The sequence below is a fragment of the Anopheles stephensi genome, chromosome 3, assembly GCF_013141755.1.
Source record: "Anopheles stephensi strain Indian chromosome 3, UCI_ANSTEP_V1.0, whole genome shotgun sequence".
Taxonomy (NCBI): Eukaryota; Metazoa; Arthropoda; class Insecta; order Diptera; family Culicidae; genus Anopheles; species Anopheles stephensi.
Window position 1 is genome coordinate 74,913,824 of NC_050203.1, and position 24,995 is coordinate 74,938,818.

Consider the following 24,995-nt stretch of genomic DNA (forward strand, 5'->3'; position numbering starts at 1 on the left):
ATTCGCCCCCGGACTAATGCACGTCTTAGTGACGCCGGATCGATCGGGCGAGAACTCTACATCAAGATATTAGGCAGTACTGCGATCGATCGAGTATCGTCGCATCACGTTTAATAGAATGCAGAACTCCAACGTCTACCAACTCCATCTCATTCGCTATGCTTACACGGACCATGCTTCAAGAAGGCCATACCTTGCTTGCTAGGTTGGGGACATCTCGTTAACGACCATCGCATCTCGCAGCTCGTGCTCCAAAGCCCAGAAAGGCGTAGAATGCCACATTTTTGTTTTGCTCCAAGTTTGCGTTGCCCACGGACAGCGCCACAAAGTAGCACCAGGTGGGCGTCCTTGAGTTGCCTTGAATGCCCCGGAGCACTGAACTCGAACCGCGCATTGGCGGGCACGGCGGTATTCGCGGTATCGGGATGCTGAACAAGCTGAGTCTCAAAAACAAATCCCCAACTAGCACAGGGTGTGGGTCTTGGCGAGTGCCGTTTTTGGTCGTGCCGTTGGCTGCTACTGTTTCGCAGCCCCTTTTGAGCCTTTTTAACCGCTGGATAATGAAGTAGAAACTGGAAATAGAACTAGAGCCTTACCGCCGTTCGAGAAGAAACGGAGTTGACAGAGTCTCGGTGACCTTGACGTAATGGCTCGGCTCTGCTTTATCGGGTCCCGAGGTTCGCTCTAGGTATGCTCTTCCGCATTCAGAACACAGCTCCACCACGGGGAGGTTGTTTCTGGTACGCCTAATGGTACATGCTGCAGCTCCAACACAATGTGGTCGTGTTCCACAGAAGCATGATCACATTATCCCCGTAAGTGGCAAGCATCGTTTGAAAGGCTTTTGTATACCTCGAGATCACTTTTACAGTACGCGTGCTCCACTTGCTCGCCGATGACAGCCCCCCCCCCCCCCCCCCCGGTCGTTGACGAAGACAAAACAATCGATGTGCTTGTGCCAGGTCCACGTTCCCAAAAATTGTCTACTCATGGCTTGCTACGCTGGCTGTCATTTGCCAAACCGTTACAAAGTTTGCACGATCACTTTGGGAGCGCGCGAAACGAGATCACCAGCTCACACCACTGGCTAGAATTTGTGCAAATCATCGCCGGTGAAGGTAGGATAGCATTCTTTAGCCCTCAGCAGGTTCTTTCATGCGGGCTTAGAATGACCCAAAATGTGCAAGTAAGCATGTGCGGTTTGCGAGTCGGAATAAAGCCTTCGCCAGATGCGAATATGATAATATTGTTACAGTTTCAGGCGCGTGTCAGAAAGGCGTGTCCCGCGAAATCGTGGAACCGTTCCCGCAGGCCTCATGTTTTCGGTAATGTTTGCCGTTGAACTTAAGCTGTAAGCTGTGTTCCAACATTGTCTTTACAAGGATGCGATAAAATCTAGCCCATTAATCGGGAGAGCGACTTCATTATCTTCCTGGAGAGGTCTTGCAACTTCGGCTGGCTAGGTGAAGTTTAAAATACCTTGCGAAGAGAAAACTTTCCCTCCAGGCTGCTTTACACACTTGATCGCACTAATCGATGATGGTCCCGGGCCATGATAATCCAATCAGTGTGCGCAACGAGACCGGAGATCTCATTCCAAACTTTCGCTCACGATTTCCACGCGAACTTTTAGCGTTCCGCAACAGCGACAAATGATTCTACCATATTGACGTTGTTTGGCAACGAGTTATCGTCAGATTCTTCCAGCCCTGGAGCCTTGTCGGTGGCGGAAGCATGGGCCAAAAACTTTTTCCCCTAATTGCATTTCATCTCAATGGCGGGGTTCGATGGTTCTGCCCGGCTGATGATGCTCGGGATGCATAAAGTTCGACGACTAGCGCTACCTGATGCAGAAGGCTCGGAATGCATTTGCCAGTAACGACGCATCAGCGCATCCAACAAATCCTGCTCGATTCGTCAGTCACAAAACTTTGGCTGGGTTGCCGGGTGCCCGGATGGTACGGGGGTTTTTCTCGTGCGTCATAGCGAGATTACGTCGCGCGGAGATTCCTTGAAGTGGAATTTACGATGACATGGATATGCATGGACGTTATGGCGAGATGTAGCAGGGATGCCCCAAAAAAAAAAGTGTCCCTAATATCTCGTTGCTAGGGCAACCCACAAATCTGACAGTACGGCAGCATGGTCTGCACGCAACAGTTGCTGCCGCCATTAGGAGGATAACTCCGAAAGGATGTCGTCCCTTTGCAATTCGTTTTTGTACCACCCAACTCTCCGTATTCTTAATCGTCCAAATGGAGAAGGAAGTACAAAAAAAAAAAAAAAACACAAGCGGGAAAAAGAGTTTCGAAAATTGTAAAATAATATCCCAACTCACCGGAAGGTCCACCAGATATTGAAGCACATCGTGTTGAGCCAGAAGAATGCAGCCAGGAAGAAGAAATGCATCATGATTGCTGGAAGAGAAAGTAGAGAACAGAAAAAACGCACATTAAATGAAAGCGAAACATTAGCCCGGCGTTGCCGAGTGGCGGGTCGGTAAGGTTCAGCGTTGAGCTGCTACATGCTGTTGTCCATTGTGTTGTCACAAGCTGCCGGTAGCTTTGGTTCCGTGCTGTCAGTTTCTTAATTCCCAGCTAAACTTCCACTCGTCACGTTAGGTTCGTCCACCTCTTCAGAAAACAATCTTCTATAATTTCAACCCGAGAAAAACCATTTTGCAGTAAAACGCGAGTGCTTTTATCTGGGCAGCGCTCGGCGATGGTCCGCCGAGGGCTTCCTCCAGAACGGCGACGGTTCGTTTGCCACTTCCCATTTTCTCGGTGTAATTTTTCCCAACCAACGAGTCTCTGAACGAGTTCGGCGTGTTTTACACCGGACGTGCGAACAGACTTTTCACAATAGGTGTCCGGTCCACGGTACGGGGAGTTTTGTCTGGAACTCTCTCCCTCCCTCTGTTTTGCCATTGTTTTTTTCTGTGTCCAGGCAGTAGATTCCCTTTTCTTCAGCTGTTTCGCGTCGGTGGATAAAAGAGCAACATCAGCTTTAAACCACTTCAAAGTTTGTTACAAAACTATAATCCGCTGCGCTCAGTACGGCAGCAGGTAAGGATCGCGGGTGTTCATTAGGATACGGCTCAAAAGTTCCCACCAACACTGAGCACTGAGGGCCGAGTGGCCACTCAAGCATGATGTCATTCCATACCTCCTAGCGAATGGGAATCCTGGTAAGAACTAATATTAAACTCCACTTTGGAGTACATTATAATAAAGCCATTGCCGGTCGATAGTCAGCCGCGCGACTGCGTCATAAAGGAACAATTTCTACGAAAGCAGCACATTAGCACTCTCCTACCAATCAAATGAAGTACACACACCAGAACAGAACTGTAATTAAATCTCATTAATCATCAAGACCGCCGTTAGATCACGGTACCGCACTGCCGCCGCGCGCTGATCCAACACAACTGGGCGTTGTAATTAATATCGACATTTCTGATTGGCACAGTGGCCGGTACTCCATGTGTCATGTGTCCGCACCGAGATGGAGATCAAAACCACGTGACGTACCGGTGGCTGTGATTGCCATTACGCAAGCTCTATCTGATCACTTGCCCGTTGAAGGGTTTCTCATCCGTTACGGAATGACATGCCCAGATCTCAGCACGTTGAAGTCTTTGCCTTTGAAGTACCCCCGCCCGAGGTGTACTACCTCGGTCAATCACGCTCGTCAACTTTTGGGTAATGCAATGAAAAGCAAAGGCACACAATCAACGTCATAATTATCCTAACCTCACAACCCCTCGACGGAGTTCCTTTTCTTGGGAGGTACTTCAGCGGTCTATAGTTTCAACGAGCTCACGTCCCTAAACCAAAACACAGTTAGAGCTAATACGATTCAATTGTGCTCAACCCCCTGTGTTCCTGACGTAACAGAGAGCATAACCCGAGACCGTTGGACATTGGGTCACGAATATACACATAGGTGTTGCCTTAAATTATGGCATACTAATAGGCTGAACGATGGGATCGACAAATATCAACAGGCCTCTCACTCACCGCAAACCGAACGGTGGAACCTTAAAAAGGTGTGAAAAGCTAGAGGTGTATTACATCAATCACAATAAAGCACCGCTTGGAGGTGGATGATTTATGGCGAGGATAAAAAATGCCCGGGGAAATGAGCCTTAATTGTAATGTCAATAGAAACTGCTGGCCGAAAAGTGGCCAATTCATTTGAAGAAGGTGCTTTAAATTCATTAACCCACACGCGTCGCCATTTTGCGTGACGAGAAGTAATAGCAAACGGAATAAAGAGCTAGATATAGGAGTGGACCAGAAATTCGGCAGTGGCGTTGGCGATATTAAAATATTCCTAACCTCAAATTCAAATAAGAAGGGAATAAAGCTCATTAAGACAAGCATTACCGTTGAAGAATCGCAAACCCCAAAGATGACAACCGTGTTAAAGTGGAGTTCCAGCCCCCTTAGACCTCAGGGGCTCTCTGTATTCGATCGATCCACAGCCGAAGAGAACATAACCTCCAATTATCAACATTGTATCAGTGGGCGTGCTAAACGGATTCTTCGACACCCGTTCGATTCTCTCGACTCATCGCATCGGGCTCACACACACACACACCCATCTACCCGAGAGCTTCCGTAGAACCGAGTCCGGGTGTACAGAACATCATCAGACACGGTCGGTTGGTAACGGTTTTCTCAATCTCGGGCCTTGATTACCGCGAGCGATTAATAAACGCTAGTTGCTGGTACTACTGCTACGCTTGCTGTACGCCCTGGTACCTCCCCACGCTGCCACACGAACATGCGGTGCGGAGAACATCACAATCGTGTAGGAGAGATCGAACGCCCGTGGCCAGGGTCCTCCCTCCCTAAGCTACAGCTAATCCCGGTTCGGTTGTTCCAGAACAACACCAACTCATTGTAAATCGTGCAGACTCACTTTATGCTAAGTACGCTGCGGTTGTGCTCTCCGCCAGCACTGTTCGTGCTGCATCAAAAGAACGAGATTGCTTCCATCGGAGTAACCGTTAGAATCGAATCCAATTCCCTCGGCAAGAGATGATCTATTTCTCTGCGAAAGCCAACGCGCCCAAGCTGCGCCTTTGGGGCGTATGATAATGAAGTGCTTCCATCCCAGGCTCTAGAAGTGCACCGAGGCACCAGCTCAGCTGTCAAGTTGAAGTTCACGCGGAAAGAAAGTTGACAAGGAAGTAACTCCTGTTCCTTCCACAGAAGCGACTCCCAACGTGGGGCATTCGCTGGTTGTGATAAGCAATTAAGGTGAATTCATTTGAAAGAATTATCGTGCATGGTCGTGAGTGCATCCATCGTCACCGGCCGTGGTCGATCGAGATCTATTGGAGGGTGAGAAACTCCATCAGACGACCCACCAGAGCTTCCGGATACTCTAAAAAGGTAAACGCGCAGTCTTGTACACCGATGCCGGCCTTTCTCGCCGGCTTGCTACACGTGGAGTCCAGAATAAATTTGCATTGTAATTTATGGTATTTAGCGTAGAATTTATTTTATAACGGTTTGCACTCTGCTTAGCGAACTCCTCGCCCCATACACCCTTGTCGCGCTATACCACCGCGCTACGACGACCACCTGTGCCGGTTGTAATTGGTTCCACGTTGAACGCTCTGCCGCTGTTAGGTGGTGCTGCTGTTTATTTTGGAATTTGCCGATCGTGCCAGTTTTTGCGCCGTGTCCGTGTCCGCCACCCGCATACTGGTTGGACGTCATTGGTCGTCCGGAGGGAAGAATGCCGGCAGGTGTTGATGTACGTGAATTATGCCCGGCATGCTCTGATGTGCGATGTGCAGCGCGGCTACGCGGCGTGTCTCGTAGACAAGTTTCGTGCCCATTACCGGTCTTGCCCAGCCGTTACTTACGTTCGTGAGACGGGTGTTAAGTGTGGCCCAATTTGGCGATACAAAATGTTTGCGGGTCTCACCCCTCCAACGACTTGATGATTTGAATTGAGGGAATATTTTGAATGTTGAAAGAGAATGCGGAACCTTGAGAAGGTTCTGTGGCAGATTAATATGCATGAATAACTTCAAATAACTCATCTTGGGTGTGGCTCACTTTGTTTGCAAGTCGCCGAAATACGAGCATAACGCAAAAACGTTACAAGGCGTTATAATGGAGTCCTCAACATTTTCGTTGCAGTTGTATCTCCACTATGAGGTTGAGATCTTCCAATTCTACTTCAGAACTCCTTTAACCTCACTTTTTTCCTACACAAAAATGATGTCTTTCGTCAAACGCCATTGTCTTGGCAGTCCCTCTATTCGTCATGACTTTCTTTAGCAACAAAAAAGAATGTTAATCGAGGAGAAAGGGCCTACTGAACTGCTGGTCATTACCTGAACTTGCCAACGATCTCTTTCACCAGCCCCAACACATCATTAGACAACCATTATTTTACAACAATTACAACGCGTGGAATATTTTTGCGCGCGTAAAACAACCCGACAGCGGGTTGTTTACAAAAAACCAGATGCCACCACCGATGTTGAAACTGTGCCACAAGCGTCAGGTAGAAGGTGAGAAAAGGCTTACATATCTAGCCTCTTTCAACTACCATTTTCTTTGCGTAAAACATCTCCTCCAGACAGCGGAGTGGCTTATCTGAGATAAAGTTTTCCATTTCCGTTCCGTAGCCGGAGGTTTTTTTTTCTCCCAGCACGTGAGAGCAAGATCACATCATCGCTCTTTGTCTCGTCTTACTTTCACCAACTCTTGAAGTCTAGGTAGGTCTGACGTGCCAACGTGATCGCTACCGATGATCACGACGACGACTGCCCTTCCTGCTACACCGATCGAAACAATTTTAATGTGAAAAAATCAATGTTTGCTCTCGTCCATCTTCTTCTTTGTCTCTTCGCCCTTCGAAGGTAAGGAAAGAAGCATTACTCCACACCGAAAGATCATGATTCTTCCGATCGTCGCAATTTCCGTGAAGAATCGTAAATTCTACATTTCCGCTCAGTGAGTTAATTAAGGTGGTGAGGAAATTCGAAAGGCACGGCCATGGTAGGGAACAACCCCCTTTTTCCCGATCGACAGCAACCCAAATAGATGGAGCGAAGACCGAGAGAGGGAGGAAGAAAATAAAAACGATCACTTCTTGTGAAGAAGTGACATAAAAACGGGGGCCATCAATCTCGATCGTATCCGAAAGAATTTGTGGCACCGGAACCATCATTACCGGGTGCGGAAAAATCACAAAAGGGTCCGTGGGGAATTTAGCTGTCAGCGGACCGTTTCGCTTTTAACCTTTTCCACTGGTTGTCCAAGTGTTGCTGGGGGGTAAGAAAAACTTCCCTCCCGCTTCCAGCAACAGTTTTACGATCCAGCGTTGCGATCAAACCTCCAAAAACGAAACGAACTTCAGCTTAATGGTGTGCGAGTTTTCCAGAAATCTTGAGCAGGCTTTATCGTTTCATGGTGGGAATTTCGCAAACCGTCTTGTCTTGTCTTTCTTTGTGCTTCTCTCGTCTGACGCGAATTTCACTCCGCTTAACCGTGACAAAATGGTCCGACGTCGGTTGATAGCGTCGCGTTAAAAATGGGCAAATAAAATCGTTCACATAATATGCTGCCGCCGGCGGACTTTGAGGACTCCGAAGTGGCCATGCCCATACTCTCCATAAAAAAAAACGATTGAAGCAAGGAGATGGGGTTTTTATTATGGGCGATCATGAGATGACCAAAATAGTACTGGGCAATTCAATGGACCCGGTCAAGCCATTGCTCGGGTGTGGGCTTTAAACGCACACACACACACCTACAGAAATTGAGGGGTTTGGATTTACTGTCCACAAGTCGAATGGAAGCAACCGGAGGAGGGAGTTGTTTAATCTCCTCTCTGTAAATTAACCTGACTGCCGGCCGTGTGTAATTGATGATCGTGGCGCTGTTGAAAGACTTGCGGACTTGGGCAGACATTAAGTTCAGGGTAATATGGTTGGTTGGTCAAATCTTGGACAGCAGCAAATCAGGTGATGAAGTAATGCTCTCTTAATACAGTGCAACATTTAATATCTTCCTACGCTCTTTTTAGTTATGAAGAATTGCAATGAATCTTCAAGGTTTTGAGGACCAAAAACGGGTAAGTCTAGATATTGAGAAATGATGAAGAAATAAGATGGAAATCAATTTTTTGGAGAAGAAAAATGTCAGGAGGTTCAGACATTTATTACATTAACCCTCTGTAAGGGCTGTATAATCCACTCCAATAAAGGGACAAAGCGGCTCCAATAGGACCAGGCCAAGAGACACACACGCTATCGATTTCGATTCCGTACAAAAACGCTCCACCAGACACCGAACCGACTTCGGAAATACATTTTTCACAGCGAGACGGTCATTAATTTTTTGCCGATTTCCGGCCTCCGGAAAATGACCACCCGGCACGTAAAGCTACCCCTGCTGGGATTTGTAACGATAGTTCCGGACCCGTACTAAATCATCAGCAAAGCCTCTTGGACACACCGAACGCACACTGTCCAACGGTCGGGGAGTAAGTTCGTGCTGTTACTTTAGCTCTTCTGTATACGCTAGAACACCAGAGTCCAGCTCGCTTGCTCATCGAATCCCGGTGTCGGTAAATTGAATTTCATAAATTCTACCACCAAGTCCTGCAAGCAGGGACGCTGTACTGTGAACCTCTTCAGCAAACCTAGCGATGGTTTTTGGGCCAAGTAAAGCGCTACTCGCTGCTCTCCTTTGCTCGGTCGTCATCCGACAAACTCGGGACGATTTCCCATTTACCCAGGGCACGTGAACCACATGAGACAGAACAAGGAACCGGGACTCCCAAATTAAATTCATTACAGTTGCGAGAAAATATGTTGCCCTTCGTTTGGTGCAATCCCCAGACCAGGAACACCAAGAACACACGCCAGGAACAAAAGCTTACCAAAGTACCGGAAATAAGTGGGGGGATACAAATTCCATCGGGCAGCATGTCTCCAACAAAAGGTGGGCGAAGGACGGTGTCTGTGTCCTTCATGGGAAAACGATTTCCATGAAGCGAAGAGGACGAGACGGAAAACGACATGTTTCCTTCGGGACTCGTATCCATGCTCCACAATCAAGTTCTAACCTGGGGAGGGGGGGGGGGGCTCATTCTGGAGAACAAAATGCTGGACATGAAGCTCTGGAGGAACGAAAAATAACGTGGAGGAAAAACTCAAGCTCGTATCTTTTCCACCATAAAGTTCAACCCAACCCCAGCTTCATCTAATAGCTTTCGGTGACCATCCGGGGACCAATGACAATACAAACAAATTATTCTCTTCCGGACACCCACACAAGGCACTTCTCTCGGCGAAAGAGGGTTGGAAAACTCAATTTAAAAAAAAAGAAGGACAAAACCTCAGCTCCATTAAATTGCTCCAAAATTAGAACCGTTTTGTGATGTGCTCCGGGGCAGCAAGCTTCGAGTCTATTTTTTCTCGTGTCCAACTCAGCAACATACTTCACGCAGAGCGACCAGAACCAACTCATTGAAAACTTCCACTTTTCAACAGGGTAGCTAGGTAATTGAATCAATTTACTGTTTTGATTTAGGGGGCCAACGCAACATAGTTGATCGTTGCGTAGATGGTCCCCAGATTTCCCGAAGATTGGCACACTCTACGCGCTGTGTTGAGTGAGATGGATTTTTGGAACATTTTAGACAGGAATGTGTGCACTAAGTGTGTGGTTGATACATTCGCTCCGAGGGAAAACGCTTTTGAAGTTCGTGTTGAAAGAACCCATCAAATGGACAGAGGCTGACCTATGTTCGTGTTAGGATAAAAATATGATTTTGCAAAAGAGTCGGTTGTTGACTCGATAAATCACACCGATGCTTTTCATAACACACACTTTCAGCAAAACATTCATTCAGTTTGATTAAACTAAACAGTAGACATTCCTATAGCAGCAAGAAAACGATCCACGATCAAAGATGATCTTCAAAGCGCAGAAGGCTGAGTCTTGATTTATTCCGAACCAAGTATCTAACAGCGTGAGAAGGTCGGTCACATATCGTCCGGTCTCAGCAGCCGAAGAACGCTTCTTCAAATCGTCCTCGGCAAATCGTCGCCTCGCGCAACAATCACGTCCGAACCATCTTCACTAGAGATAGAGCGAGGCAGCCCCTTGATCTATGACCCAATTAGTGAAAGCGGGCAGCGAACACCACAACCCGCCAACCGTCTGAACATCCCTGTTTGCTACCGTGACCCAGAAGAGCGAGTTCGGGGAAGAGGTTGGTTTGACCGATTTAACAAATGAAAACAGAACACAGCAAAATATCAGGGCCATCTCCTGCTTTGAGATTTTTAATACTAACTGATCGTGACGGTGGTCTTACAGCTTGGCTAGATGTTGGGTTTCGTCGTAAGGGATTGTAGTGAGTGAGAGGGAAAAAAAAATCACCAGGAGTTGAGCCGTTGAGCGAGCCCTTCATTCGATTCAGAGTGAATTTGGGACGATGTTTACAAACATATTTTTAATTTATTACGATTTTAGATTTTTTTTTAAATTCAAAAGGCCATACATTTATCATATTTGATGATTTGTTTTGCATACTCGTGTTGATTTTTTGTTACAAATTTATTCTTGACTATTTATAAAAAAATGTCTTGAAGAGTAAAATAGAAAATAAAAAAAAGTTAAAAACATCTAAACACGGAAAAATTTATTTCAAAATACCTTAAAGTTCGCACGTAAAACTAGAAAATCGAAAAACGCAACATAATAAAAAATAAATAAAGAAACAAAATAAAGAGGATAAGAAAATTTCTACATAGATATAAAAATAGAAAAAAAAGAGAAAATTAAGATAGAAAGCAATAAAAGATAAAGAATTTAAAAGTGAAGAGAAATAAAATTTGAAAAAATAAATAAAAAACACGTAACAAATCACAAACAACAAAATCTAAATTCATTTACCAATAAATTTTTTTTAAAAAAACATTAATAAATAAAAACATAAACTAAAAAGAATACAAAAAATGCTAAATAGTAAGAAAAAAAGAAACTAAATCAAATAAATGAAACAAAACACAACACATAACTAGTAAACACAAAAACCTATCGCTGATACATTGTACGTTTAAAACCAATTCCTTACTAAAAACCCAAACCAAACACTGAGATGACAACAACACAGCAAGTAAAACTTTTCGCTTTAACCTCTTCATCTTCAAACCGGAAGTTTTGGTCGTCAGAAAGCGGACGGTTTCGCCTTCTTATGCCTCACCAAAGCCCTTCCACACAAAACCTTTGACCCGGCTCGGTGTAAAAAAACAAACTTTGAAGCGTAACATTTATTATCTTTTGCTTAACAACAAAGCAAAGCGAAAGCAAAAACTGTCACAACACAACAATGACCGGCAAAAAGGTGCATTACTTCTTTTGGTGCTCTTAACTCGGTTCAGTTTCGTCTGGTTTTGCGCCACAAACGATAGCAGCGGCCAATAAAACTTTATTTTTCCCACCCACCGTGAAACCATGAGAAGGAAAAGTCTTTTTTCCGCCCACAAACGAAAGAACTGTTCCAAAAGCAGGAGAAGGTTTTAACCTCAAGAAAACCGGGAAAACTAGTTTATCTTACTCTGAATGCACTTTTATGGGTCTCGTTGTATGTTTGTGTCAAGGTACCATTTTCTCCGATTTTCCACCGGAGGAGGATAAAAGCAGTGGGGACCAAATTCGTTGATTGGCCCTGGCATCCGTTTTTTTTTTTTGTGGTATTCCCCCGGAATCCCGGACCCAATAAATGTTTTTGTTCGGGAAAAACTTTCTCATGCACCTTGCTGTTTGAATGTTGCGAGCGACACAAGCAGGATATTCAGGTTCTTATCAGAAGATGCATTTATATGCCAACAAAAGTTAAAGCCTTCCGAATCAAACCGCTTGATAGGTAGAGATCCTAGTTTGGCCTACTTTCCGGTTGAGCCACCGAGCCTTTATTCGACAGCTTAAAGACAGATCCTTTAAAGTTCGTCCAACAGTTTGAAGTTTTGATTCCTTCCCCCCGAGGTTCTAATATCATCCTGTTGCACGATTTTTAATAAAACATCCCGGGAATGGAAAGCGGAAAATTTATTTAATCTGCCACTCGCCAAACCAACATTGCCGAAGGAATAATGCTTCGCTTCTCGAGTGCGCTTCAAGCTGTAGGAGAGAGAGAGAAAAGGATTTAATTTCGCAAAGTCCTTGTGCACCACCGGGACAACCCGGCCGCTTCTCTCAAGGCGAAACCGGTTTTCCTTGCTTAATTTTTCTTCTCCTTCACAACGGACCACTTTTCCCAGCTTTTCATTGAGATTTCAGCTTTGTTCTTCGCCAGACGCCTTCCTTCCTAGACGACAATGCGAGCATGCCGAGCGTTTCCAGCCAAAGAAAAACAACAATGCCATCACTGCTCGCGGGGGGAAAATAACGCGTGTGGTCTTCGTTTTCCAAAACCGAGGGAGCAGACGGAACCAAAGATAATGACATATTTTTCCTTCCCGTAGATGCGCCTTAGCTCTCAACATCAGCCGACCGCAATCACTCCAAGGGTAAGCTACGAAGGCTATCCCCGTTCCCGTTGATGCATCCTGGCGTTTCGAGTATTGTTTTTCTTGTGCCCAAGCTGAAATAATAGAATTTCTGCTTCATTTTCATTTCCTTCCTGTCACCAGGGGAAAGAAAATAGGAAACTGGGGAGAGAGAACAAAAAACCTCCAATCGACGATGCGACAATCGGTTTGAAAAGAACACGCTTTAAGAAATGCCAACAGTAGTATGAAATTGCATCCGAGAAAAATGTTTGCCTCAACCGCCATCAGCCATTTTACGCTTTTATAATGCTCTGGATGTTCGAAAACGCACAAGATAAATAAATAAACAATGCTTCGAGAAAAAAAGGCAACAGGCTGCTGTCATTATTTATATGACAAGGTTTCAAGTAACTCCAACGCTGACATGAGAAACTAACAGGAGGTGATTTACTTCATTATCATAACCTCACATTTTGTTGGATAAAATATCGAATGCGCCAGAGCAGTAGCATTAGCTTCCTTATGGGAGGGTGCTGCGTATAACAAGCCATTTTTGTTTCACTAAATAAATTCTCAATGTAAACATGTTTTCTCTTTCCCCAGATCACTAGAACTGACCTCTTAATTCTGTGTGCCTGAAGGTGTTTCAGACATTCGAGCAGATACCCCAACATTGACCCTTTCGGTACGCGTTGGCGCTACGGAACATCAAACGGTCCGCACCCGAGACCGTTGAGGGCTACCAGAAGGCCAATGCCAGAAGGTCCACATACACATTCCGCCCGACACTAATGGGGTGTCGAGAAACATAACGATGCGATCGGTGGTGAGGAGCAGTGAGATAGTTCAATAGCTACTGCTGCTGCCAGCTTGTGTACAACACTAACTCCTCAAGCCATATTTTTACTCCTCTAGCTGCTGCGCCAATCCGTTGTCCGCCTCTCCCACCAACAACGCCCAAGGTCAGATTAATGCAATCCCCGTGTACTCCGGACAAGATATGTCCAGGAAGCCACAAACCACTGCCCGATCCCACCAGAAGTACGAAAGCAAGGAACGGTGTTTAATTTATAATCTAACCATTAATTCTTTCCCCGAGACCTTACGCACACCACCGCACCCGGCTCATCCAGATTTTCTTAATCGTGGACCACCATTTTCTGGAGTCGCGAAAAAAAGGGGTTCGACACACTCTTTCTCTCTCTCACTGTATCAGGAACTTTAAATTAAACTAATCTTTCGAATGGTACACAGGACGGTTGTTCTTTAGCCTGTGGTGAGGGAGATAAACATAAAAATAAAACTACCCATACCCGTAGTCAGCTGCCTCTCTCTCTCTCTCTGCAGGAAAAAAACGAAGTTGGGATAAACGAAGGGACAAAGGGTTTTGCCCACGAGGCGGTTGGCGTGTGGGTGTCACGCAAAATCTAGTGGCGCAATTTACAATCTCGTCGACTTTTAATTAAGTTCATTATTTTTGTGGCAAGCAGAGCAACCGATGCAAAAGCGAACGCCGACTAGCGTACGTTGCGGATCGTAGACGCATCGAGAAGTAGGCCGAGAAATAGAATGGATCCAATGCGCGATGAGCGTCGAGTGAGTGGGAGGGGGGGGGGGGGGACCTTGTGATTGTTTGCGTATACTAGCGGCAGGAAGTGTACTGCGCTGCAGTGTTCTGTACTGCAAAGAGCTGGGCCGCATTTTTCTCGCCAAAAGTCGCAAAGTAAATGGCTGCAAGGAAGGGAGTTTTGCAGACTTACAGTGTTTGACAGGCAAACTCTGGTAGTTGTATGTTGAATATGTTAACAAACTGTGATTTTTTTTAAATTCCCTGTCAGGAGTCCCTGAGACTACTGAGCCAAATAGTAATAATTCTTGAGGAACTAACTAACTTTGCCTGATTTTGAGGATGGAGCCAACTTCAAACTGTCTTCAAATTTTGACAGCTAACAGATTTCGATGGACTAATTTTATTTTTATTTTTGCTTATGATAGGCCTTGAAACCTGGCCATAGAACCCATTTAAAGCACCTAAATACTGTCATAAAAATGCTCAAATTACCCGTCTGAAGTGTGAGCTACTCGCCGTAATTTCTCAAGCTAGTCATCTTCAGTTTGCCAATAAGCAGTTTCATAAGTGGCTTATCCTATGGAACTGAGCTCTGAGCAACAAACAATCTAATTCTAAGTATTTCGCATTTTTTCAAGTTCAGTTACATCTAAAAAAATATATAAAAAAGCAATTAAAGGCATAATAAATATATTTAAATTACAATCCTAGCAGCATTTTGCTGTCGAGTCTTAAATGTCTTTCCTGGCCTGACGACCTTTTCTTTATTGGTCCAACAACCTCTTAAGGTCATGTTTGCCACGACCAGACTTATTGTTATCGCATAGTTGAATAGTCAGTCCTCATTATGGGGGAACGGCCCAGATGAGATTTGAACCCCGGTCCTGACTCTGTTAAATGTTGTTATAATATTAATCTTAATTAATATTATTGAAATTAATTACAAATTTACTCTAGATTAGAGCAAAGATGAACATCCTTCAAACAGGAGTAATCCATTTAAATGCTTGGGACTTTATGAAACACACATAGTTTAATTTTTCATGTTGAATAGCATTTAATAATTCTAAAAAAACCTAAATCAACCTTTAAGTAATCCTCAATTTATTGGAAATCTGATTTTTCATGTAAAAAATACAACAAACAACGACCAGCTTGGTAAACACTGTTATCACAGCTCTTCTTAAGACCCTAGCGTCTAGCGTTTTCGAAGCACTGCTTTAAACCATCTTCTCGAGGCCCCTCCAGCTTCATTCGGTTTTTCGTCCTCCAACAAAAACCAAAAAACCCCTCGTCCACACTCCAATCAGTGCCATATGGAAACGATGTTTATTTGTACATTTTATAATTTCACATTATTTATTAATGACTGTGGCTGGTGACGCAGCACCATCTCGTCGCTCCCGTCGAAAATAAATCGATTCTTGTGTAGTCGAAGGGAGAGAGCAAAAGTCAAACCGAGACAGATCCCGTGGTGCACCGTGGTACAGCAACTCCACCCTTGAAAGTGAAAGTGGAAAACAACAACATCAACAGCGCAAACATAAACAATCGGTCCGAAACGTTCCGAAACTCCCGCCATCCGCCATTCGGCAGCGTAGTGTTCCGGTCTCTGTATGCCACCCAGGCGATGTAGAATAGACCGACCGGGAGCTCTACATAAACAATTCGAACCTGAGGCAGATGCTTCTCAAGAGGCTTTAGTTCCGTTTCCAGACCAGCAATCGGTCGCGGTGCCAGCCAGTAGCTTCAATCACACCATCGTATATGAGACATTGCGGTGCATAATTTCCTGTCACAGTCACAATTTGCTTACCGCAGGCAGAGGTCGAAAGCAGAAGAAAAAAATGATGCATATTATCGTAAATCTTAATGAGAAATTTTCGGAAACAGTCTCCTCTAGCTTCCCCATTCACCCACGAAATGCAACGGCTAATTGGGGTAACACAGCGACTGGTGACTAATGAGACTCCTGAGCGTTGGTGTAGTTGGGACAACTTTTTCTTCGTCTATCCAAACAATCTATCATCACACACACGCGGTTCCAAGGCCCATTACATTCGTCGCATCGTGTTTTAACCGCGTCTGTGTGACAAATATTTTAATTTATCTTTCGGAACGTGCACACGAAAACCCTTTTTTTTAACTTCATTTTCATGGTGGAAAATCGCTGCGGTTGGAATTGCTCGGCGACATCGAGGTTCGAGTGCACAATCTGTGGTGTAATTAAACTTTTATTTACACTTTATACTCCAGAAGTCCTTGTTTTATGGTTTATTTATAGTTTTTTTCCGAGGGGGCGCTTTCGTCACAACCAATTGAGACTTGGACTGGATGAAGGGGACCTTGTGCTGGATATTTTGTTGATTTTTTTCCAATACTTTGGAGGTTTTCATAAATCCACAGAAACATATTACACGCTCTTCATTTTTCATATAGACCCCTCGAAGCGTTACAATTGTGGGATTACTGACATATCTTTCCCTGCCACCCGAAGTTCCTAAGATCGCAAGAAGAAACAATTATCAACATTGTAAGCCAACCCTTTGTAAGTAAGAACTGCACCCAGACTCTGGTGGTCTGGTTTAGCTGGATGGTTCAAACCGACCATTTTACGACACCCCAGGAAGGAAACGCATCTCACCAGCAACACTCTTGGCAGTAAGTAATTGAACGGAGGTATTAAAATTTCTTTTTTTACGACCCAAGGCGGCAAAAACGCCACTCGTAATGCACTTGAGCGCGTCACGCCTTCAAGAATCGCCCAAAAATCAATCCACAGCTCTCCGGAATGCGTTGTGGGATCGAAAAAATATCAATTTCCACAAAAGCTACACTTGCAGCAGACTTGTGTTGTTTGATAACTTGGGGACAAACCAGGACGCATGGTGGAATGTTTGGTGTGATCATTTAAAATTTAATTTCACGTAACCGATCCCGTCTCGGCCACACTTTGTGGTGCCATAAACCTTAACCAGTAGTTTTAATGTCCACACACACACACGCACAATATTGTGACACATTTCAAACATAATTTTAGTGCCCAGAGAAAAAGACACTGTACCCCAGCCAACCAGCCAGCCAGCCAGCCAGCCAGGTCTCTGTGTATAAATAACTTATTTACTAACCTCCAAACACGCACCATCAACATCCTCTGTGCGGAACAGCATCACATCCTCGCCATCATGAGCCGAGGTGTAAAAAGGTGTCAATAAAATGTTCATCTCAAAACATACCTCATCCTTTCCGTCCAGAGCCGGCTTCCAAAAACCGTCTCCGTCTCTAAAGTACCAAAATACGTATCTCACGTTACAGAAGCAAGAAAAGGGGTTTTTCCGGGAAGTTCCCGATCCCGGGTGGCTTCTCGCTTTCCCCACGTTAGGCGCAGATCGCTTTCTCCCCAAAACCCTTCCAAAGAACACGCGTATCAGTTACCTGCCGTCTCGGTGAACCCTTACAACACACTTCAACCCGACACTCTCGCGGGTCATTAGCATTAACCATAACCTCTAAAAATAGTTTGCCCAAAACAAGCTGCACAAGCAGTACGTCCAAGAGGGTGTTGATTAATTAGTCCCTCTCGGTAGCCGAGGCTTCCCCATCACCAGGGCGGCTGCTGAGCTCGGGCGTGTGGAGATGGTTTTTTTTTGGAGCAGGAATGCACCACGAATCTGTCAAACTCAATCCAACACATGATGGGACCTCAGGAAATTCAAATGGAAGAGTTCTGAAAGGTGGAGAAAGAATATTCCCGAGACATAAAACACGGCTGGCACATTCCCCAAACCCAAACATCATCATCAGCAGCATCCATCCGGATTGGATGTCACCGGATTCTGTGGATTCATCTGTCATTAAAATGTCAAATTTGACATTTGCTCATTTGTCTGTTTTGTGGTGACGTAAGGGCAAACGGATTTGAATTTTGATTTCCTCTAACCAGTTATTACTGATCTTTTAGGACCATTTTGGAGATCTTTGTGCAGATTCCGATCAGATATTCAGAGTCCATGTCAGATCCGGACCTCTTCTCAGAAGAAAACGTACGCCACACGTAAGCGCCAATCACTTTCTTCCCCTTTTCTGAATCATTCCGTTTGGCATTGACCTCCTTTTTTGGCGCGGATCGACGCACGGACTCACGGGCACTAAAAATCCGGATACGACGAAAGGGTAAAAAACCCACCCGCAGGGACATTTCTTTTTCTGCTTTTTCTGCCACAACTCAGAAGCAGAAGAGTCAACAAAAGGGAACAATACTCATCTGAACGCTGGGGCAATTTTCGTTTTTTTGCGCCCAAGATCGTTGTACCATCATTATTTTCTTTCCTCGAATTGCGCCAAACCGCTTTTTTGCGCAAAACTTTCACTGATGGAATGGCGAGAAGACCTTGAGGGCGAGCTGCAGTTGCTAAAGAACTGCCGACCCATAAATATCAATGTAATGTCACGACGATGAAGAAGATTAGCCACGACCGGTTAATGATTATGACACACCGAGCCGGAACAGATCACGAAGAAGCGTTCGTCGTGAGGCACCACCACGCGAGTCAGCCAAATATCAAACCGCTTACCTGAAATCGGAAAAGTGAAGAGAGAGGAGCATGATAAGCATTTCGGTTCGGCGGTAAGGTAGCATTGTGAAGAGGATTAATGAGGCTTTGAAGTAAGAAAAAAAAGGTGAGGATTCAACATCACGAAGTTCCGACTACCAGGGCTAACGAATCAATTGCTAGCCGCTTGGGGAGTTCCTTGAAGGACTTCCAGCTTCTTGGAACCGATTCCAGCGCATCCGAACGGGCCACGTTTGGCACGTGATCATGTTTCCTGAGCGAAGCGAGCTTGATTTCGTTGAATGAAATGCCCACAGCACCAGAAATTGGACGTTTTATGCAACATGTAATCTTGTCTTTATTGAAAGGAAATCTCTCAGCGATACTGGAGACGTAAGGATTCCTGCCATGCCCGGATCCGATTTCAGGGTGCATTACCTGTGCAATTGACCCTTTTTTGACCGCGAATTACACGTGCTACGAGTGTGTGGACAAGCATGACTACCCTTGAAAGGCCATGTCTGTCAACGCAAGGGAATGATGACACAAGGAGCACAGATGGTTTTAAAATTGCGTTATCAATCTGGGTAAATTACCCATACCCTGGAGTTGCGCTCTCTCTCTCGTGTCTTCTCACACACATCATATCCCCCAGATTCCCTCTTTTTACGAGCAATTTGAGCTAAATAATTAAAAACCTAATTCACTAAATGTATCCAGTAAAGAGCCTCCTCTTTATTCCGTATTAGCATATGAAAGCCAGCCCTCTTTCAGTTCGCAACAAGTAAAGGAAGCGAGATACGTGTATATTATTGCAAAAGTTACCCCATCCCACTCTCCAACAGTCCAACCGCAGACGACAAATCCGACAGATGTGCGGCAAAAAGTCCTTATCCTTGAGCAAATAGCAACGCTCGACACGGAATGTGCACATGGAATGCGTATGTCAGCAGTAAACAATCCCGCAAAACTACAACTACCACAAGCATTCGGATTCCCGGACTTCGTATGGCAGCCAGGAAGTTATTCATTTATTTTGTGCAAGTATTTGAACAAGATTTAACTGCAAGGGCAAACCGGGTGCGAGGGATCTTCATCCAGGCAGTGCGATCCCTTTCCCCCTATTTCTGGTAGGCTTTGCAAATTTGCTACCGGTGAGACCTTCACAGGTTCCGACGCCCTTAACCTACCGAGTGAATACAGCACAGTCTGCATTTTTTTTTGCCCGGCAAAACTGTTTGCCTTTCCGGACTTAAAAGGCCTACGAGGGAAGATTTTCTTCCCGCAACATCAGGACAACAGCACCGTTCGCTCCTTGCTAATGCGCGGTAGAAATGAAAATATAAACACTAAAAAGTCACGTACGGATGGCATCAGACAACCGCAATGACACTTCTGTCTGGCATTTCGGGCGTTCCTTTGCTCCCTTCCGAAGCCTCCGGAAACAAAGCCACGGTTCGTCGTGATGACGGCTCTTGGCAGCTAGCTTGGTGGTGATAATTATTCGACTCATTTGCTGCTGTCCTTCGGAATTCTGCACCATGGACGGGTGTGTATTATTCTCGCTGGCGTTACAGAAGAAAAAAAAGATCCAGACAAACAAATTCTACCTTCTCCAGCAAGATGATCCGGTACCGTTTTGTGCACCAGAGCGAACCGGGCCTAGATTGTCTCGTCATCATTCCAAGCAACTTCTGTAACCTCTGCAGTGAGCCTCTTTCCGTTAGCATTTCTGGAGACAGCAAAATGCAACGCCCGGGCACCCTCCCTCCTTCCTTTCAGAGGGCTCCCCGAGAGCACTTTATATATGTTGCGGTTAGGCTTGTTCTAGCCGAGAGTTGCCAGGCACAGCGAGAAGTCGTACAATAATTACAAACTCGTCCGTCCGTCGTCTACGATTCTGGACGGGCGCCATCAGCCGTCTCTGGGCGAGTGAAGCCGACAGCAAGAGACCTGAGATTTGTGGTTTTTTTTTTGAGTTCCAGAGTGTGTGTATGGACATTGAGTGGAGACTGCTTTCCTAGCCCGACAAACAACGGTTCATCACAATCGACAAGTTACGGAGGGGGACTTACAGACCAGCAATTGTTGCATTCTGTCCGCCAAGAAACCGCACAAGCCACAAGGGTACTGTAACAACTTGGGGACCAGGCATATAATGCTCAAGAAGTCCACAACAAGAAGTTACGGTAAACTCTTCTCTCCAAGTACAGTTTTCTATGCAGTTCTTTCAACAATTTCTTTAGAATGTTTTTCTCTCGCCACTCGCCTCATCTAACTGAACTGGCTGTCATGGTGAAAGTGATCCATTCGTCACACCATACAAGACTTGGCAAGTTTTTCTCCCGCTTGCTCCCAAAACTTTTGCGCCAACTTCTTGAGGAGGAAAATCAAACCATTCAAATAGCTGAATGCAGCTTTTCCCTCGCCAATGCTGGTTACCTAGGCAATCGCTAGAGTTGCCTAGATCTTACTTCGTGCTGGAGAGCTTCCCGGAGAACCATACACAACAAGTCCATTCATCGCCGGAGCAACGATACTCACCGAGCATGTGATCTGATTAATGACAGACGAATGCACCGACCATTTGTCACCGTTTTGGCGTCGAAAGGAAGGAAGGCGTCGAACAGATTGCGACGTCAGCGAATACCCTTCCCCCACGGGAGGCACGTGACACACAAGACTGGAAGGCTGTTGCATCTGTGCTGCACCGTATATAATTAGCTGCTGATAATTGATTTAATTCGCTACGTAGCCACACGCTTTCTCGCGCTCGGTGGTTGTACATTATGCATTCCACAACCGGCGCACCGCATATGACGCATGTCGACTCAGGTCATCACATCGCCCACGCAGCGAAATTGACATTCCGAGCAGAAATAGAATTTAAGAAACCGCGAACGTATTAAAAACAGCGTGTCTTGTTGCGAACCGCGGCACGAACGCCTCCCGATTCCGTGACCTTTGCGGGCTGCACTTTCATCTCAGATATATCCAGCCGTCACACGCAAGCCTTTCTCTTTCGACTGTGGAAAGCATCAGGGCACAGCAGTTCGACAGTGCCCTCGGAACTGATCTTCCAATGCAGGGAACGTCACGAAATCCATTTCACTTTCAAACGTGCATCTCTCGCCGGCCAAGAAGACTCGGTTGGCTGCGGGTGGTTGATTGCTAACTTGGCAGAAGGAATTTTCATTTGACCTCAATCTCAAATTTCTTTCGACCGTTTCGACTCCCACCATCTCCTCAGAGTTCTTGCACCGAGTCCTCCGCAGCTATCTAAATGAAGCCAAAAAGGAAATCCTCTACCATCATATGCTATAGAAAATACCGATTCGCTCATCTCACCGTTTCACTCTAGTTCTGCAGAATAGCTCTTCTTCAGCTTCGTCTCAAGTGGCGTGCAACGGAATCGTTCACACTGTGCCAAGTTTGCAATTGCGTGCATGTCCACAGACCACGCGCAGTAAAGAAAACAGATTTTCTACAGAAAAATAATTACTGACGCCATTATTCGCCTCATTCGACAATTGGTGATCCACCCGAGGATTCAGTGTGGGCACTGTCAGTTGTTTTATTACGCAGTTTTTTCCTCTGTATTTGCGCTTGCTGTCCATATTCTACCCCATTCGAGCGATCGTGGACGGGGGAGTTTGGCCCTTGGCCAACATTTTGACATTGGCCGATCATCAACGGATGAATCGTATTCCACTTGAGTTTGGCGCCACAAGCTGCTGTGGTTGAGTTGAGAAAAATCGTAACCGCGCGTCCTTGAAGTCGCAGTGGCGGATCGCATGCCCGTGGCATCTTTCCGAGCAGTGTATCGGCATTTAAAATGTCATAAATCTTCATCGCAATCGATTTGCGGACACGAGCGGACGGAGAAGTAAAAATAGGCACGCGAAGAGTGGCGAGAATTGTGGCCTGGAATGCAATTCTTTCACCTCCCTTCGGAAGCTCTTCCTCTTCATCGGGGTTTCCAATTTGTTTCGATTCGTTCCGAGCTTCGATTCGAACCCCGAACGGGGGTGATAATTAATGTGATTCATGCTGTTCTTGTCGCGGTAGGCATAACCGGCCGATTGGAATTTCTTCAACATGACGGTCCGAGCCGGGGAGCGTTCATGGTCAGACAGCGAACGCATTGACCGGATATGCGGTTGGAAGTTACTGCGCGACGGGCGAGCGACAACGACATCCAGACAGTTGACAGACGCACGCATGACCCGGCTTAAGCGTCCATCCGTCCGGCAAAAGGGCATAACCCGATTCCGATAGCGTGCAGCTCGAAGACCTACTTACATGCTCGATCCAGGGAGCTCCAGGTCAGAGCGGTCGCTCGCAGCGGGATGGGATGTGATGCGACTCCCGGTATTGGAAAACGGTCCATCATGTCATGGGCCCACCAAGATAAACTGATTGCCTCCACCCTGAAGACCACCGACCAAGACGCGCCCACCCTCAACCGGCCAGTTGAGTGACGTTCCTCTTTTCAGATATCCAACAGGCGGGATCTTCCAACCTTCACATGTGAGGTTAATTTACGAGAAAGCCTTCACCTTTTCGGTACACTTCTGGACACCTCCTAATAAAGCTCCGATACCCCACCACAAGCAGCAGAAGAATGGTAGAAGGGAAAAGTGAAATGCACATTTCTGGTTCAGCTAATAATATGTTGGTTTTATTAACTTCCTGCCCGGACGGTTTCAGGTTATCAAACCCAATGTCGGATCGATTGTGTGCATATTGGACCTATAAAGTCCCTTGAGTTATGCCCTTTTTATCTAAACGTACGCGCCACACGCCTCTTTCGTTTCACTTTATTGATTTTCTACTTTAGAAAATTGTGCCGAATTAGCGGCTTTGATCTTCCGGTCTCTATCTCTTTAAAAACAAAAGAAGCAACAACGTATAATGCGATGTTTATGTGAGCAACATTAATGCCTGCTAATTAAATAATCAAGTATCACTTTTCAAACGGTGATGAATAATTCAGCGATCGGGCGTACGCCGCAAAATGAAATTCGATTCCAGCTATTAGGACCTGCGACTAATTGAAATCTAGGCTCCATTTACTGCTGATCGGGAAGCAGTTCCGAGTCCCTTTTCACCGGCGTTCTATAAAGTGGGTCATTTTATTGTCAACTGTGGAGCCTTTAGATGTCCCAGTTTCAGCTCACAGTCAGCATTCCCACACCGAAAAAACCTACGCCCTACTAATGAACAGGCGAAACCGGGGGAGGCTTCCTACGTCACGAAATTCGTCTTGAAGCTAAAGCGTAAGAGCCCGGAAGAAACGCCCTCAGACCGACGATACCCGACAATGGTGCCGATTATTAAAAAGTACTTCCATTGCTCTAAACATCTCATGGAGCACAAGGCAATTGTGCATCAACCATAAATCCGCCCGAGCTCCCGGAGGCGTTTGCCTACGCGACTGCATACACCGCACTGCAATAGGTGCAGTAATGGTCCATTCTAATGCCCGGAAGGTACGATCTATTAAGACGTACGTTCTCACCGCAAAGTCGCGTTTCATCGCGGCCCCTGCGTAACTAATGGAACGGTCGGAAAACCAATCATTACAATGCAAAACCACCGGCTGCCACCGCCTCCGGAAGACAGCTAGCATTGCGAAGAAAGTTATGAGGTTTTCTAGTAGCGACTGCTTTTGGCACCGATGGTTACGGCTGTAACACGATTAAAGAAGCGGCGACGGAATGGTCGCGATTCCGAATAGTACGGCCGATGCCAACACCTTAAGGTTTTTCTTTGGTCAAAGGGAAACTCCCAACGGGAAAGCTGTTGCGTTCTGTGAAGGCAGAACAGAGAAATGGTTTATGGATGGAGGGTTTATGGCCACGGACTGCATCCAGCGGTGTGTGTGGGAAATGATCGTCATTAAACGATCAAGGTAAGCCTTTGGTAGGGTTTTCAAAGTAGTCTTAAGTAATACTCAAGAAGCTCATGAAGGAAACTCCATCTCAGGAGATCAAGTAATGCAATTTGGAGCATTTTGATGTATTGAGACATGTGATAATTAACTTTGGAGACTCATCCTCATCACTCAATATCCATATCATGTGTAAAACACCCCAGTATCAATAAATTGAAGAGCCAATTGCTTTGCATCATATAAATTCTCATCAGAATAACCAGTTCAGTTCTTCAGTTCTCCGCCATGCCAACTGTCAAAACTTACTATTTCTACAAATGATGTCCTCTAATATTACAGCTAGAAACCGTAAATTAACAGCACTGACAGCACTGACATCATCTTATTAGAGAATTAGCACAGATACATTTGGTGAGCGAGTGGTTTATAGTCCAATGT

At 45.6% G+C, this 24,995-nt stretch overlaps 1 protein-coding gene across 2 annotated transcripts in view; it reads right to left on the minus strand.

Annotated features, from left to right (window-relative positions):
• Window positions 1-24,995, minus strand: part of LOC118510757 (probable G-protein coupled receptor Mth-like 1) — a 162,657-nt gene that overhangs the window by 84,982 nt on the left and 52,680 nt on the right. For both annotated transcript variants that reach the window (XM_036053001.1, XM_036053002.1), the window contains exon 4: window positions 2,339-2,417. In XM_036053001.1, the coding sequence (XP_035908894.1) occupies window positions 2,339-2,417 (79 nt within the window). The remainder of the gene's footprint in view (window positions 1-2,338; window positions 2,418-24,995) is intronic.